The 17,507-nt window shown below is 35.0% G+C and overlaps 1 protein-coding gene across 1 annotated transcript in view; it reads left to right on the top strand.

The window, feature by feature from the left end:
• Positions 1-3,572: 3,572 nt before the first annotated feature.
• The window catches only part of LOC119084576 (guanylate cyclase 32E), a 28,924-nt gene continuing 14,989 nt past the window's right edge, over positions 3,573-17,507 (top strand). Inside the window, 3 exon segments of the mRNA XM_037194631.1 lie at positions 3,573-3,775; positions 15,541-16,041; positions 16,478-16,824. Coding sequence (XP_037050526.1) covers positions 15,808-16,041; positions 16,478-16,824 — 581 coding nt within the window. The 5' untranslated portion in view covers positions 3,573-3,775; positions 15,541-15,807.

Genomic DNA, 17,507 nt, shown 5'->3' with positions numbered 1-17,507 from the left:
CTCGAAGTATTTGCCATTCACCTCCAGCGTATGGTCCGTTGGTCTGCCATCAGACAATGAAGTTGTCATGAACTTGGTTTTCCTCTCACTGACCTTGACACCGAACTCAGCACCACTATCTTCAATTTTCGTGAAATTCTCTTTAACGATGTCAATGTTCCGTCCAATTAAGTCTAGGTCATCAGCATATCCTAACAATTGACTCAACTTTCTGAAGATTGTACCGCTGGTTTCCACGCCGCTCTCTCTTATCACCTTATCAAGCACAATGCTGAAGAATAGAGCTGCCAGTCCATCGCCTTGTCTAAGTCCTTCCAAGGCTTCAAAGGTATCAGACAGATTGTTCCGAATTCTGACCTTGGCTCTCACATGTGACATACTTGATACAAATAACTATTTGACTTCCATCAATTTGAACATGATTGTCCATACTTTTGTAAACAATAGCGAAGTGAGAGGACAGCAAGCTTATCACATCAGCTAATGTCACGTAGATATCACATAGTATGGAAACATAAGTACCGAATTTTCAAGGAGCCTCAAAAATAACACAAAATTCCATGGAATTCCTACGACAATAAAACGTAACTCTAACTGATTACAGCCTGAATCATCGTCTACCTTTCAGAAATTGCTAATCATCTGTTATCGATAACAATGTCAAAAATAAGCGAAGATGTCCGACTAATACAGTATTTTATGGTGTAACGAATGGAACAACAAATGAAGTAAAAGATTTCGTATCAAACACTAAGCCACTTTGAGGAAAAGAAGTAATTCGCGGGCGAATAGCATCTTATGGACTATTCGCCCGCGCGGGTGAATAGCATTTTATAGATTAATCGCCCGCGCGGGCGAATAGCATCTTATAGACTATTCGTCCGCAAATTACAGTTATTGCGCGATGAACATATAATATACAGTTAGTGAAGATGCTAATTAAGTGTGAAAATAGCGTAGAAATATACAGATCAGATGAAAGAGTTACAAATGAAATGTGAACGAATCAAGAAAAAAGTGGTGTTTGAAAAACGTTTGATTCTAAACTCCAAGGTTAGCATAGTATTGTCAAATTTTGTGGCTCTTTTAAAAGTCAAAAACTTTAGTCTTTCTTTTCGGCCAATGGTTCCGCCTGTTACATTACTTCACACTTTCAGTTTATTGTATTACAATTTCTAAAAGACATCCTTCTATTCGTAAGTTACTTAATGTAAAAGGGAGTACTTTTGTAAATCACGGCATGAGCAACATGTGTCATATTATGTAAAGGGTAGCATAAGCTCCTTCTGTTACATTATGTAAAAGGGAGCATAAGCTCCTTGCGCGTGCGCCACATTATGTAAAAGGGAGCATAGTCTACTTGCGTCACATTATGTAAAAGGAGGCATAAGCTCCTTGCGTCGCATTTTGTAAAAGGAGCATAACACGTAGAGAAATCTTGTGTTTATCACAAAGGTAATTTAGGGATAACAGAGAAAGTCTTTTGTGAAAAACGATTTACCTTTGTACGAAACGACCCATGTACGAAGCGAAAGAAAAAATAATTATTTTTTCTGCACTTCTTCCTACATTTTTTTTTCTTCAATTTATCGGACTGTGTTGTATGCAGTGGAATATTTGGTTTATTTCAAAGATTTTTTTTTCATTTAAAAATGTTTTACCTTGTAATGGTTTTGAGCCCCCGACCTCATGATCTTCAGTCCACGATCTTACTAATGTTGTTGTTTAGTCATACAAATAGTGACAGCTTATTTCGAACAATTGGTACAGAAGTATTTCTTTTGTTACAAACGTTAATCTTTTGTGACAATCGTCAAACTGAAACTAATTGTTTTCGTAAAGATTGACTAGGATGCGGCCTTTAGTTCAGAATAAAAAGCAGGTAGCTTTTCGATATTCGATCCGAAATTAATTTTCGAAACTTGGAAATTCAACTCATCTCGAAAGTTACAGCGATCTACACCTAAAATAACCGTTGTGTTATTGATTTCATCGTTTCTCTTACTTCCCTCATTTCTCCATAACGAAAGTGTGAAGATATGATAGAAATATGAGAAACAATGAAATCATAGCACGACGGTCATTTTAGATGCAGATCACTGTAAAATATCTCGAAATTGTTTGCACAATTAGTCGCACATAAAAATAAAGCGAGAAAGAAGAGAATTCAACTTTTGCTTAAGAAAGTATTGAACCCAAGAAAAATTCCTTCAACATTTTTTTTAAACGCAATCGTTTGGGAAAAACGTTAATTCGCGGTTATCACAAAAGAAAATGGCCAACAGAACTAGTCCAAAAGAGAAAATTTTTGTGAGAACAGATTTACCTTTGCTACAAAAGATATTTCTTTGAGGTAAACGAGAATCGTTTTACACAAAAGAAAAACGTTTCTCACAAAACAAAAACGTTTTTCACAAAAGTAATCGGTTTCGGCTTTTTTCTCCGTGAAGCTCCATGTGTCACATTTTGTAAAAGAGATCGTAAGCACTTTGCATCATATTTTGTAAAAGGAAGAAAACAAAGAAGTTGTTTTTTTACTACGAAAACAACTGTCACCGATAATTTTCTCTAGGCTTTTTTTTGCGAATTCGATTCCACGTGTCTAAGCTAAGAAAGCCTTAAAGCATGCGTTAGTAAAATACCTATTTTAAAATAAAAAAAGGAATTTGCGGGCGATTAGTCTATAATATGCTATTCGCCCGCGCGGGCGAATAGTCACTTCGTTTGGAATAATGACAGCAGGTCCTGTAGCAGTTAGTAACCAATTAAAGGCTGTATACTTTGAGGCAGAGTATACAGCCCGTGGTACTAACGAGCTGAAAAACAAGGCAATGACACAAATTGAAATTCCGAGCTGAGTTTTCCCGTTAGAATGAAGGCTTTCCTTGAAGAATTTTCCAAAAATTAAAAGGTTCACTCAAGATAAGATCGATTATCATATCCGATAATCTTCATAACTCTCGCTTGAACTATACGAATGGGGCTATACGCCACACCTCGTTATTTCAATTTACTTTTAGCTTGACTCAACACATCTGTCTGTCTTATCTGTTAATTAAAAAAAAACCTTCATTACTGATAGCGCCTAATCAACAGGAAAAACTGGTCAAGAAAACTGATAATTTGCATTTTTCCATTTACAATCAAACATTTCATTAATAAAATATGATTTTCCCTTTCTCTTTTCTGTATAGTAAAAACAACCAAAAATCTAACAAAAATTTACTCGCATCAGTACGGGTGTACGTCATGGCTGTGGAGTGTTTTATTTGCACGTGTGTGTTTACTCTTTTTTTTTTGTTACACTACACGTAACCGATACATCAGCACCCATGTGAAAATCAGCAACAAGTTACTTCTCAATTTTCCTTTGCCTTTTCACACTTTTCTTTTCTCGCACTATATGTGCGTATGGTTGAACCCGATGAGGTTTTATTGTGCGTGGTGTCCATTGATGAAGTTGATTTATTCGTTTTGTGCGCATAATATGCGGTTCAGGAAAAAGATATTTTGAAAATGAATACAAAAAAAAGCAAACAGCACTCTTCATAGAGTTATATCCATTTGACTGAACAGTCGTTCAGTCTAGCTTCATACTTCGTTGAATTCAGACCTATCGGGCACAAAGTCAGGAATTTAATTAAATTTTACCGATTCTGGTTGGTAATATAATCGGATATCGTTGGTTTTGTGTAACTGTGACATGCTAAAGGAAGCGTTTGTTTGCACATTAAGTTGATAAAAAAGTTCGGCTTTCCGGAAAGTGAAATAAAAAGTGAGTTTCAGTTGATTCCGATTTTGAGTTCAATTATTCAATTTCGCTGTGAGAGACGTTTATTTTGCGCTAATGTTGGAGGAACAAGTTTAGTGAATTTTTCTCAACACAAATTGATTCAGTTAATTGCTTGAATGCCAATACAAAGTACAATTAGTTTGCCCACAATATACACATGATGTTCGTTTCGAATCAATGAGACTAACTATAAATAATGATTGTGATATCTATGATGGATGCAATAAACCTAAATTAATATTCAAACATGATTTACAGTTATATTAGAAATTAGGTTCATCTGTCTAGACGGCTAGGTCCGTAGCTGTAACTGTTACATGAGAAATATCGTAACGTACATTCGCTAAATGAATTTGAAATGATTACCTTTAGGTCAATGGTTGGTTCCTCTACAGATACCTGGCTGAAGTAGCTACCAATTTTCTTGCCAATTCTCATCAAGTTTTTTGTTAAATTTTGGCGATTAAACTGGCGGGTATTACTTGTCGCATTAAATATTTCTCGAAAATTTTCCTAGGTAAAACTGATGACTAAGTTCCTCAAGACTCTCTCTTACTTTAGAGAATTTTAATTCTGAAAATTCCGAAAATTCTGAAAAAATTCCGAAAAAGTTCCGAAAAATTCTGAAATAATTTTTCGGAATTTTTCAGAACTTTTTCGGAACTTTTTCAGAATTTTCGGAATTTTCAGAATTAAAATTCTCTAAAGTAAGCCCTGCTCTCAATGATTGACGCTGTCGGCAAGTCGGTCACTTCTGTCACTTCACCGAACAATATTTTCATGGAAAATTAGATCAAAAATGTAATTTCCTAACAAATGATTTTGATTTTTAAATTTCGTATCTCAAAAGACTGACTCGAAGGCAGTGCCTTCTTGAGTCATCAATTTTACGTAGAAATATTTAATATTCGCTAGTTATGCCGACAAAAACTAAAACAAGAATAGACCGGCTGAAGCCTGGTGAGGTCTTTTTTCATTTTTTTTTTCAATTTCTGTTTACTACTGGCTTGGTACTCATTCAAGTACCACTTTGGTAGTCAACTACCACTTTGGTAGTCAACTACCACTTTGGTAGTCAACTACCACTTTGGTAGTCAACTACCACTTTGGTAGTCAACTACCACTTTGGTAGTCAACTACCACTTTGGTAGTCAACTACCAAATACTCGATTTATAAATAGACCAGCAGGCCGAAGAATTTCGTCAGTCGGTGTGCGTCTATCGAGTAAGAAACATCTTTGCTGCTAAATATTTTGGGGGTCCAACTACCAACAACTACCAAATTGCAATGTCTGCTATGAGCGATCGTTTACCAGATAACAAATAACAATTGATTTGCCTGGTGTTGGTTTGCTCATAGTAGCATTGCAATTCTAACTTTTATCAATCACATGTGATTTGTGACACAGACGGACTGACGGACGGACGGACAGATGAAGTGCCCACAATAGGTCTTTTTTTCCTATGGAAAAAAGACCTAAAAAGCGACAACACTGTCAGGGACAATTCACAATACAACGCTCGGTCATTGGAATGAACCACCTGTTGTGTGAAATCTGTTTAAAACTAGATTTCTTTTTGTCAGTGAACCATTAATATGAACGGAAAATCAGAAAAATCGTTAAATTCCATCATATCATCTAGGAAACTTTCAAACATGGCATGGCTATCATTATCATCTGTTATCGACAACGAATTTAGGAATAAACAATAAGCTCTGACTAATGCGGTGCGGTCTTATATAAAGAATCCAATGTTCAAGAAAAATGAAGTAAAAGATTTGGAGTCAATATCATAAAAATATTTAGATCAAATGAAGTAATAGATTCGATAGAAACAGTGCAGTCTTTGATCAGAAAAATTGCCAGAAATAGCTTTGGGTCAGCGTGACCTCACCAATAGTCTGTAGCCTTGAGAAATAGACCGTGTATCCATTAAATAACGTACGTAAATGTAGCTTCAACCTGAATTCGATGCAATGTGGGAAGGATTAATAATTCAGTAGGAAGAAACTCGCGTTTGGTAAACAATCAAAAGAAACCAGATCACGAGAAAACGATTGGAAAATATTCAGTATAACAAAGAAAACTTTTCATTATCGGTCGCCAAGCATAAATGTAAAATTTTATCACGAAAATCTCTTGCAAATCTCGTGTCTCAATTTCTTTTATTGTTTCAAATTATTGAATGAATTGAGCTTTTTGTTTCGTATGGTGAACTTTTATCAACACAATTATCGAAACACAAAAAACCAGTAAATTCCCAATCGAAGGAAAAAAAAAGTTGTTTACAATTTCGCTATGTAATCGAATGTGATCATATGGGCGATATAGACGTAGAATCAATCGGTTGATATTTATGTTGATTTACTAACTCAGCACTTTTTCGAATTAATTACAAAAACTCCGAAAGAGAGATTGCGATAGTGATTAGTAAAATGTTTAGAGCTGTGAATTAACCGAACAAAAACAAAAAAATATCATTCATTACCACAGCGACACTACAAATACCTATACTACATTTCAATTATTGCAACAAAATAATCAAAATCTCTTTGTTCATTGAAAATATGCATTGAAAAGCTGTGCATAAGTGCACATTCTGCAGAATTTTTCTGATTGAGATGAAATAAGAACGCACACGTTCTAGTGACAAAATTATATTCTGTTTCCATAGAGAATAAACTCGTGGAATACAATCGTTGTCGCGGTTTAATGAAATAATTTACAGACTAATTATTTACAGTATCCTATCGTGCAGACGAAGTGGCGATATAAATACGTTCAGAATTGCAAACACTTTTCACTTCACGAACTTTTTTCGGAAATGACAATGTCATTACAAGTTGCACAATCAGATATCAACACAAATCATTGATAAGGTGCTTTGGCTTCTGTTCATTTGATTAGATACACAGTCAAAAGTTGGGTCGCTCTGACGATAGCTTTAGTTGGACGATTAGAGTTAAGACAAGTGTTTTAGAACTGCACTTATTCAACTTATGTCACGACAACGAACAAGAATTCTTTAATAGTCACTTCTCCTCCGCTGAAACTTCGGGTGCCTATGTTGTGAGAAACGCTGTGTTTACTTACTTACTTACTGTTGTGTTTACCTCGGGAATAAAGTTAGAAATCATGGGCGCGCCGTAGCATAGCGCCCGTGACGCAAGTCACTAGAAAAAATTTCAAAAAATTTTTTTTTGTCGTAGACTGCAGAACCATATATACAGCAAATATTATTGAAGTTCTACAATTCAAAGACAAATGACTCCAAATTACCATTAAAAAAAACTAGGCGTCCGTACGAGTTCAACGAGCTATCACACGTTCTTGCAGCTTAAAATTTGGCCACGCAAAAAATCTTCCAAGAAGCCCCATTTCCATACATTTTAGTCAATTTCAGTACTTTAAACGAAATGAAAAAATCCTACGTTACTTTAATTGAAGGACAAGACCGTTAAGATGGAACAGTCTAAAGTGATTTACAAGGTCACTTGCTCTTGTGGTGAAATATATATTGGCCAAACGAAACAGAAATTGATCAAGAACGTCGATCATAGCGCTATTACTGAACATGCTGTTACACTAAATCATGAACCAAAGTGGGACGATGTAGAAATCCTCGATTACGAATACAATAAGAAGAAACGGTGCGTTTTAGAAATGGTACATATTAGGAAGAACCCGAATTGTATCAACAAACAAAAAGAATCAATTTTCCTGTCAACAGCGTCAACATCATTTGAATTGTCGCGCTAAATGTAGACTAATGAAGTTAGTTTAGCCGTGTGCTTATTATGTAACGGATGTCAATACTTTTTCTAGGAAGTTGTTCTTTCTGTATTCAAATAGATTGCAGTAGTGATAAAAGTTTTTGAAATTATTTTTCTGATTGATTTTTGACGAAGTGTATGTTTTTGTAAGGTGATTTTGTGATTAGAATGTAATTTCAAGTCGCATTTTCTAATGTTTTTTAATGTTCGTACAGGCAGAACGTACACAGAGCTTTTGTTGTGGGCTATATTTTTTCAATGTTAATGTGAATGTAAGAGATATATAGGTAACACTGTTCTCTCTTGAATGTTGTATGACTTAAGTTATTTTTGATGAATTGTTTTGTTACAGCCCTGATGATGTCTTCAATTGGAAGACGAAATATATTGGCAAAATAAGTAAAAAATTTGTCTTTATTGAGCTAATCCGACAACCTGATTAACTACGTTACTTTGTTAGTCCGTCCGTCCGTCCGTCCGTCCGTCCGTCCGTCCGTCCGTCCGTGTTTCCTATCTTCAAAAGTCTTCTTTAGATTTTGTTGAAATTTTGGGAGTAGATTCTAGTCGTCATTCTAAGACATTCCAGAAAAAAAAATTGGGGGGAACCGGCCTCGTTTCGGAGCTAGGGCTCCTCGAAGTTCCCATATAGGCCGCATATAAGAACACCTTTAAGTGTGTGTGTGTGGATGGGTATGGTAGAACAAATTTTTTCGCTTTTGGTAAGCTCTGCTCGCCTCATTTTTTTTCCTAAACTTAAATTTTTTTTCAAATTTTTTAAAATTTTTAAATTTTTCAAATTTTTTAAATTTTTCAAATTTTTTAAATTTTTCAAATTTTTTAAATTTTTCAAATTTTTTAAATTTTTCAAATTTTTCAAATTTTTCAAATTTTTTAAATTTTTTAAATTTTTTAAATTTTTCAAATTTTTAAAATTTTTCAAAATCTTTTAAATTTTTCATATTTTTTTTAATTTTTCAAAATTTTTTACATTTTTAAAATTTTTTAAATTTTTTGAGGTAAAAGCAAAAATCAGACTCGATCATTTTATTTTGCTTTCATTTTAAATTTTTTAAATTTTTTAAATTTTTTTGATTTTTCAAACTTTTTAAATTTTTTCAATCTACTAATTCTTTCAAAAGAACTGATATCAGTCAAAAACACTCAAAAGAGTAAAAGTGACGCAAGTCCCTGTGCATACTTCCAAAACAACTGATATCGCTGGATGTGACGCATTCTGCGCTTGTACGCAAAAAATGTAACAGGAAAAATTTGACCAAAGAAATTCTAGAAACAAAATTTTACCAAAAAAATTTTGCGTCGCAAGTGGCAGATGTTGAGGAAAGTACTTTTAAGAAATTTTTTAAAATAGACAAGAATACGTCCTAATACGTCCGTATCATCTGCCACTTTGTGATGCAAAATTTTTTTTGGTAAAATTTTGTTTCTAGAATTTCTTTGGTCAAATTTTTGCTGTTACAGTTTTTGCGTACAAGCGCAGAATGCGTCACATCCAGCGATATCAGTTGTTTTGGAAGTATGCACAGGGACTTGCGTCACTTTTACTCTTTTGAGTGTTTTTGACTGATTGTATTTTCTCCGGTGACACAACCCACTCGAAATGCAATTTCCAACTTCTTTTTTCTTCCCTTGGTAAACCAATAACTATTTGCAACGCAGGTGAGAAAGTATGTATTTCTCAGATCAGTAACGAAAAGTAGAATTTTTGTTGGCTTTCTTGAGAAAAATGTACAGCCGCGCTATCACGTGATTACTGACCACAAGTTTCCTCATATGACAGCATCACTTTTTCGCTAAAAAACAACCCATCTCATTGATAGTTTGACCTTCCTACAACCCATTCCACTTCCAAATTTTCATCTTCCCGCCCCATTCAAAATCCAAACTTTTCCCTAAAATAGCTAATTGTTATTGCATTGTTTATCGACTACAATATCTCACAACCACTTGGAATTTCCCGAGCAAAATTTTTTTTCAAATCAAAAATGTTAGTAGTAAACATCTAAAGGTTAATTCGGATGGATTGACGTTATCGTAAAAGTTGTTGACGAAAAAGAGACGTTTGGTAAGCGACCTGTTTCTCGGAACTTAGTCTAAAATTACGTTGGTATTTACGATGCAAGTGAAAAAATAAAATAAAATTTTACCGCGCAACTGATTATTATAAGTGTTCCAAAATATATCAATTTGAAACTCAAATTGCTTTGGTCATAATAGAATCGTAATTCATCGTTTACGTTTGTTTATTTGACTTGTCTTTCGCGAAACGTAGGTATGTACAAATTACGTTAAAGTTTAAAATTGTATCGCGTATATCTAATTGAAACGAAGATATTTACCTACCTTCTAGCATCCACTTTGATTATAATTAATTTTCATTGTTATCAGCTCTCTTTAACGTGTTATGGAAAGAGTAAACAATTTTCTAACTTCCATAAAAAATGCAATTAACATCTCCAAGATTAGCGTTCTCCGATTTTAATGAGTGATAGCTCGTTGGATTCGTCTTCCAATTCTAGGAAACACGCATCTTTCACTTTCTAAAAAAAAATTATTTTCTGTGAAAGAAAAGTGAAGACATGTCAGAAGATAACGAAAACAGTTTTTCGGCAATAACTCAAGAAAAAATTATTTTAAATTGTTGTAATGTTGTACGATTGTCGGCCTTGAAAAGACCTACAGGTAGAGTATACGCACCGCTTGGTGTTAGTAGATCCACGAGAGTACCGTAGTACCGTTCCAGATGTTGTTCCAGCAGTTGGGCGATTGGGCCATCAGAAAGTAGGAAAAAATCTACATTTTGGCACCAACTTTTTTTCCAAGACTTCTGTAGGCTTGCAGCTCAAAAATAGTGGGTTCATTTATATGTGCAACGATAGTGGATGAGGCCAGCTACAACACTCCATACTCAGTTTCGTGGAACATCGAAGCTGTAGAGAAGGCGGACTCTCCGAACATTCACTATATTTGTAGCCGTAACTCTCGTGGATCTGCTAGCACCAGCCAGTGCGTATACTCTACCTGTAGGTCTTTCCAAGGCCGACATTCGTACAGCATTACAACAATTTAAAATAATTTTTTCTTGAGTTATTGCCGAAAAACTGTTTTCGGTACACTCTGACATGTCTTCACTTTTGAACGCTTTTCACAGAAAACAATTTTTTTTGAAGAAAAAGTGGAAGATACGTGTTTCTTAGAATTAAAAGACGAATCCAACGAGCTATCACTCATTAAAATCGGAGACCGCTTGTTCCCAAAGTTAAAAAAAATCACCTGAAGATTTGGCGATATCACTCTCAAATTCTAGCAATGTACATTTCATACTTTTGTTAAGAGACATAAAATTACGCAACATAATAACTTGCATTGGGAATCACGTAAAATATTTGCTACAAAAAGTCGTGAGCTATACGTGGAAAAATGTTTACAATTTTGATCTTTTTATTCACAATGAAGAATAATCAATTGCGATGGTTTCATTGATGTTAAAAAAAAAGTTTTGTTTTTCCACCATTGAAATTTTCATTATTCTTAATAACTGACAAATTTCTCTAATTTCAATTGGTATTAATTTCCACAGTTACCTTTTCCTTTTTTTTTTTTCATTGATCCCACCTTATGGGTGTATTCAAGGCCATGCTGGCATATAACTAGACTGGCAAGCCTAGAATATGAAAATTGCTGAGTAATATGAAACGAATAGCTCGCAAGTAGTACATGATTTCAAATCACCTTTTCATCTGTCCTAAAAAGTTTTTGTTTTTACCAAGACGGAAAATAGTATTTTTCGTACCAAGACAGGAAATGACGATTTTTTCAGCACCAGTCCTCGCTTCGCTTACAAGGAAAATTAGGACTTGTGCTGAAAAAATCCATTTCCTGTCGAGGTACGAACAACGTTTTGTGCACCGGACAACTGAAATAGACAAAAACAGATCAATTTACTTGAAAACATACAAACTTCACATTCACCATATTAAATTTGTTCAATCGAATAGTCATGGAAAAATTCATTCGAAACCATTCTCACACGATAAATCGTAAAGAAATGAAATTTTTTCCCGCACGACGTATCGTCCGGGAAAACCAGACATTTCATAACAAATAATCATGGCAAAATATGTCGTATTTCAGTTGTCCGGTGCACAAATTTATGCTCAAACTAGACATAGTACTTTCCAAAGTTTGGAATCCAAACTGCTAATGAATTTATTAATGAAATGACCTCCATACAAACAACACACAAGCCACGGGTTACGGGAAATATAGATAGTCATTTTCTCAACTCAGTGTCGAAATAGTTATTTGTACCACCGAGTGATAAATACAGAAATAACAATTATCACCGAGTTGTATTCAAGGTTTTCTCAAAAGGGCCAACGAAACTTTTACTTTACGTCACTGAGTTGAGAGAAGTACAAAACTTCTATCACTCGGTGGCATAAATAACTATGAATAACCAAGAGGTGAAGATTTGAAAAGTCGAATTTTCGTGTGAATTTTGTTGATCTCAGACGCATCCGAGTCCGAGTTTTATATTATGGATTTTAAATGCTGAGGGCACAAATGCTGCATAGCATAATAATACGAAACGTCTGGAACCATCATAGGGTTGTAGAGCAGAGTAAGTAAATAATTTTTACCAAAAAAAAATTGACTGGAAACAACCAAAATTTTACCAAAAAAATCTGCGTCGCAAAGTGGCAAATGTTCAGGAACAGACCAGCAAGAAAATTTATCTGCCACATGCGACGCAGATTTTTTTGGTAAAATTTTGGTTGTTTCCAGTCAAATTTTTTTTGGTAAAAATTATTTGGCAGATGATGAGAGCCAGCTTGTTTGAACAAAAATTGGGTGTAAAATTTAATTTTTGCGTAACGAAGCTGAATGCGTCAACTCTAGCGATATCATTCATTTTAGAAATTGTACTTCAAAGACTGCGTCACACTTTTCTCGAAGAGATTTTTGTTGGGATATCAGTCGTTTTAGAAGTTTTAGAACACTGCGTTTTATAACAGTTTATAACAGAAATTCGGAAATTTGGCGAAATTTGAAAATTTGACGAAAATCGAAAATTTGACGAAATTCGAAAATTTGACGAAAATCGAAAATTTGACGAAATTCGAAATTTGACGAAAATCGAAAATTTGACGAAATTCGAAAATTTGACGAAAATCGAAAATTTGACGAAATTCGAAATTTGACGAAAATCGAAAATTTGACGAAATTCGAAAATTTGACGAAATTTGACGAAATTCGAAAATTTGACGAAATTCGAAAATTTGACGAAATTCGAAAATTCGACATTTTTCACATATGCCCCTCTGTTCTACTCGTAAAACTCTGAGACTTTGCCGAAGAAAGTAACTCTCTATCTGTCACCATTCAAGAAATACCTCTAAAAACATAATTGACCCACCCATTTCCAACTTTCGACATTTTTCACATATGCCCCTATGTTCTACTCGTAAAACTCTGAGACTTTGCCGAAGAAAGTAACTCTCTATCTCTCATAATCGCAAAAATATTAGTCCTTTCATCCTACGCTCGAGTAGCTCAAAATTTGGTCACTCTAATCACTCTAGCTCAAACGAATCTGCCCCGATTTTTTTAATTATTTTTTTGTTCGAATCGTGTTACGAATACCTTTCATTTGATGGGTCGCACGCCTCTGTAGGTTTCAATACAGCTAAGCTACAGCCGAAAACGCGTTCCCGACCCTCGAAAACCACACTCAGAAACCACTTCGAGGCCCATAAAACAAAATTCTGGTTTTTTCTGGGGTAATGGCGTATCACAATTTCATTTTTATGCCCACCCTGAGGTTCCTGCAAAATTTCATGGAGATTGGCTGACTAGTTTCCGAGATCGACCGTCGATAGATAGACAGATAGATAGAAACATACAGAGTAAGTTGAAAGATTTTGATTGTTTGGGAAAAGTCAATTTGGTGCATTTTCTATCAAAATGACCAACTTCAAAACGATGTATCTCCGGCAATTTTAAAGTTACATAGTCGAGTGATAGCTCGTTTTGCTCGTATTTAAAGCGCGAATAAGATAGAATAGGATTTGTGGTGATACAGGCCAAAGGAAAGAAACTTAAATTCTCGCCTATATATAGTTGCCGCGTCTCAAAAAAATTTCTTCGTTCTTTTTTTGGAAATTAGACTGCGTCAAGTCCTCCGCTATCGCTCCGGACATGATAAACTACAGCCCCAGAGCTTTCATAATTAATATGACAGCATTCTATTACTTCGTTTGATATAAGCACTTTACTACGAGGTTTTATCATAATGCGAGAGCTAATTGTTTTGAAATATGTTAGGCATAATAGTTGAAGTAGGAAGTAAAATTCTATCAACGAAGAACAACATTTACAATACCAAAACTTCGTAGCACAACAGTTAACAAACCGTCATTTCATTTTAATTTGAGTGCCTTCTGTAAGCTTTACATTTCGTCATTTCCAATATACCCGCTATTCACGCAAAATCGACGCGTAAATCTGTCTAGCTTTTTATAATTACTATACGCACCACACCAACGACCAAAAAAAATTTAAAATCAATCTAAAATAAATAAGCTATTGACTTACCTACATATCAAAATAGCATCAAAAGCGTCAAAAATATTTTTATTTCAAAAACAAAATTATTTATTGAAATGATGAATCATTGTATTCATAATAATTTCAATTGGCTTCTTGCTGTTCACGATGCCATGAGAATTATTTACCATTTTTATTTGGGAAGCTTATTTCGTTACATATTTAATATGCTGACGATAATTGCCATAGCGATTGCCTGATGCCAAAATGTATTTGATTAGGATATTAGGAACATTAGATTTTTACACCAACGGAAATTATGGAACTATTTTCGCTGGGTCCAGTCCGGGAACGTAAGTAGTACCATAACTTCGAGTCCAAGTTGGACACTATAAAGCTTCGTCTTTTTGAAGTATAATCAGTGTATCGTCGGTGCTAAGTTAAGCCTCTTCGATTACAAGTAACTTCGGGAAGTTTGATTATTTTAGTTCTACAGAATATTAGCGTCTGCATTACAAAATATTATCGGTGTAATAAGTGTATTGTAGTAAACAAGTGTCTTGTATACTTGGCAACAGTCTACAAAATTTGAGTTCACTTTATATGTATGTTTCGAGCCAACGTATATGCTGTGGTTTCGTCTAATATTTATTTTTCAATAAGTTCACTCATCCACCCACAAGTCCACACAGACAAACCTCGAACTAAATTTTAGTTGTATGCTCTCTCTCTCTGTCTTCTGATGCACTTATTTTTATTGAATTATTCAAATGTATTCATGCAACCCATAAAGCTAAATTTTCTTTGTTGTTGGAACTGATAAGTTTCCGGGCTTTGGATACAAATCATCGTAATTTCATCTAATCCGTTTCGATCTGAAAGACAGCGCAATGCAATCTCATAACTTCTCAAAAGTTATATTGGCAAGGAAACAACAAGACAAGTGGCTAGTCATACCCTGTTGCACGAACAAATATAGCGAATCATAAGCGAAATGAAAGTAAATTTGCGTTCAGTCCAATGCGGGACATATATTTAAGCTACTTACAAAAACACATACGAGCATCTAATTACTTCTATATGAGATAGTTAAATGCAGAAACGGGACATGTCACATTAAAGTGAATTATAAGAAAAATGAAACGAAGTACATTGGGCTTCGTTCCTAATTGACATCGTCAGCATATTTGAAACGGAGCCCAATGAATTAAGTTTCATTTTTTTTATAATTCGCTATAATGTCACATGTCCCGTTTCTACATTTAATTATTCATGAAGATATTCTCGACCGAATTGAATTTCTTACCTTTACCAACCGGACTATTGAATGGATGTTAGGCCATCCTCAAGATCAACAACATTATGCCGAAAAATATTGAATTTTTAATTTTGTTTATTTCTGTAGTTTCGCGCTGGCTCTTGTTGAGGATCGTTCAATGTGGTGCTAAAACTCTTAAAGTGTTAATATACCGCAGCGATAATGTGAGAAACGAACTCTGCGGAAAGGTGTTAAACCGAAACAAATCCAACGAGCGTGATTATTGTTGAGTTTACCGATAGCACGAGCAATTCTGTAATTACTTTTGTTCCATTTTTATCGAGAAAACAACTTAATTTGGATAAAAAAATAAATAGCAGAAACCGAAACGTAAATAACAAAAAATAAAATAAAATGAAATTAACTTCAATTAAGTGGTGGTGTTGTGTCGCATGGTTCAATTATCAATATTTTGTTTGCTGTAACGGAAACACTTGTCAGCCGTGCCAACCGAATTCAGATCCATTGGATCCATTACCCTCGGCATTACCATTGACATCGTCTAAGTACCATCACCCTGAACACAGCGTGAATCGAACAGACAACGATATTTGGATTGGCTTTTTAGCTGGTTATGGCAATGCAAAGGTTGGTGAATTTATTTTTACAAAAAAAGAGACACTATATCTGTGGTGCCTAAATGAACTCGCATATACTGTGTGTCGTTGTATAGTTATTCTCACATTCCGGGTGATAAACCGACAAATTAGCAACGGTTTTGTTTGTTTTTCGTTTCATAGTGAAAATTGTTTTTTCCTTGATTGGTAAATTGATTGATTGATTAATGGCAGGCATTTTATATTGGCGATAATCTAAATTGAATTTTTTTAAGATAATATTTAGTCAAAGTGTTGACCTATCGATATACTGCATTTTGCTAAGGAAATTTTTTGTGCGAACGACGACATACTCTTAGAAAACATTCAAACAAAAGAAACAATTTGGAATTTTGGTCAACACCACACCCATAGTTCGGAGTAACGATGAAAATTGGTTTGAATCTCGAATCTCTGTGCTGTTACAGGTCATACTAGGAGCGCTACCGTTGGCTGTCGACGATGTAAACGACGATTCAACGCTACTGCCCGGACGAACATTACGATATATTGCTTACGATATTGGCAAGGAGTTGACGTCCTCGATAGCCATCAAGTGTGTAGAAAGCTCGTTTTGAAATTCCAAACGAAAGGAGACCAAAGCTTTTATTTCTAGAAAAATGACCGAATGGCGGGAGAAATACGATGTAGCCGCGATAATTGGACCGGATGAACACTGTAGATCGGAAGCATTGGTTGCTGATGCTTGGAATCTGCCAATGATATCGTACAAGTGTACCGATACAGTTGTCAGCAACAAGACAATTTATCACAGGTGAATATGGAAGACTTTCAATCATACAGTCGACATCAGTGAAAAACATGAATTTCCTTCAGTTGGTCTACTCATTCAAACAAAAATGCTGGTGCAGGGGAGGTGCAGGAAAACATGAAATTTTGCTTGCTTTTTTTGCCAATATCTGCTGTTGTATGTACAAACCCGATCATCCTAAAAATTAAATATTTTGTTTCATCAATACCTTTCATTTGACAAATCGTAAAGAGGGATTCTTTTGAATTTCGACTGACCGAAATCGGCGCTATTTTTTCCGGGACTTTTTTATATATGTCTAGTTAGGCCTTGGTGCCTAGGCCCCAAAACCAGTCTCAGACATTTTTGATCTTCCATACCTGGCTGGTTGTAAGTGGCCAAAAGTCGAAAAATTAGGTTTCGTAGTTCGGATTTCATTTCAGTAAGGTGGCGAGGACACGGGCATGTATGGGTTCGTTGGAAAGCTGAGGTCAAGTACTCCTGGGGCAAATATTAACTTCATAAAATTTGATGATAATCGGCCGAAAATATGACTTCCGGAAAATTTCTCAGAATCGATGGAACCTCCGTGAACTTTGATGAGAGCTGTGACCTCACTAAAGCAATTATTTGATTAAATTATTACTTATTATGAATGTGGAGGACCTCAGCTTTACACCGATGCCCATATTTAGTAGTTTGGCACG

This window comes from Bradysia coprophila, unplaced genomic scaffold, assembly GCF_014529535.1.
Source record: "Bradysia coprophila strain Holo2 unplaced genomic scaffold, BU_Bcop_v1 contig_87, whole genome shotgun sequence".
NCBI classification, from domain to species: Eukaryota; Metazoa; Arthropoda; class Insecta; order Diptera; family Sciaridae; genus Bradysia; species Bradysia coprophila.
This window is presented reverse-complemented; position numbering and strand designations above follow the sequence as displayed.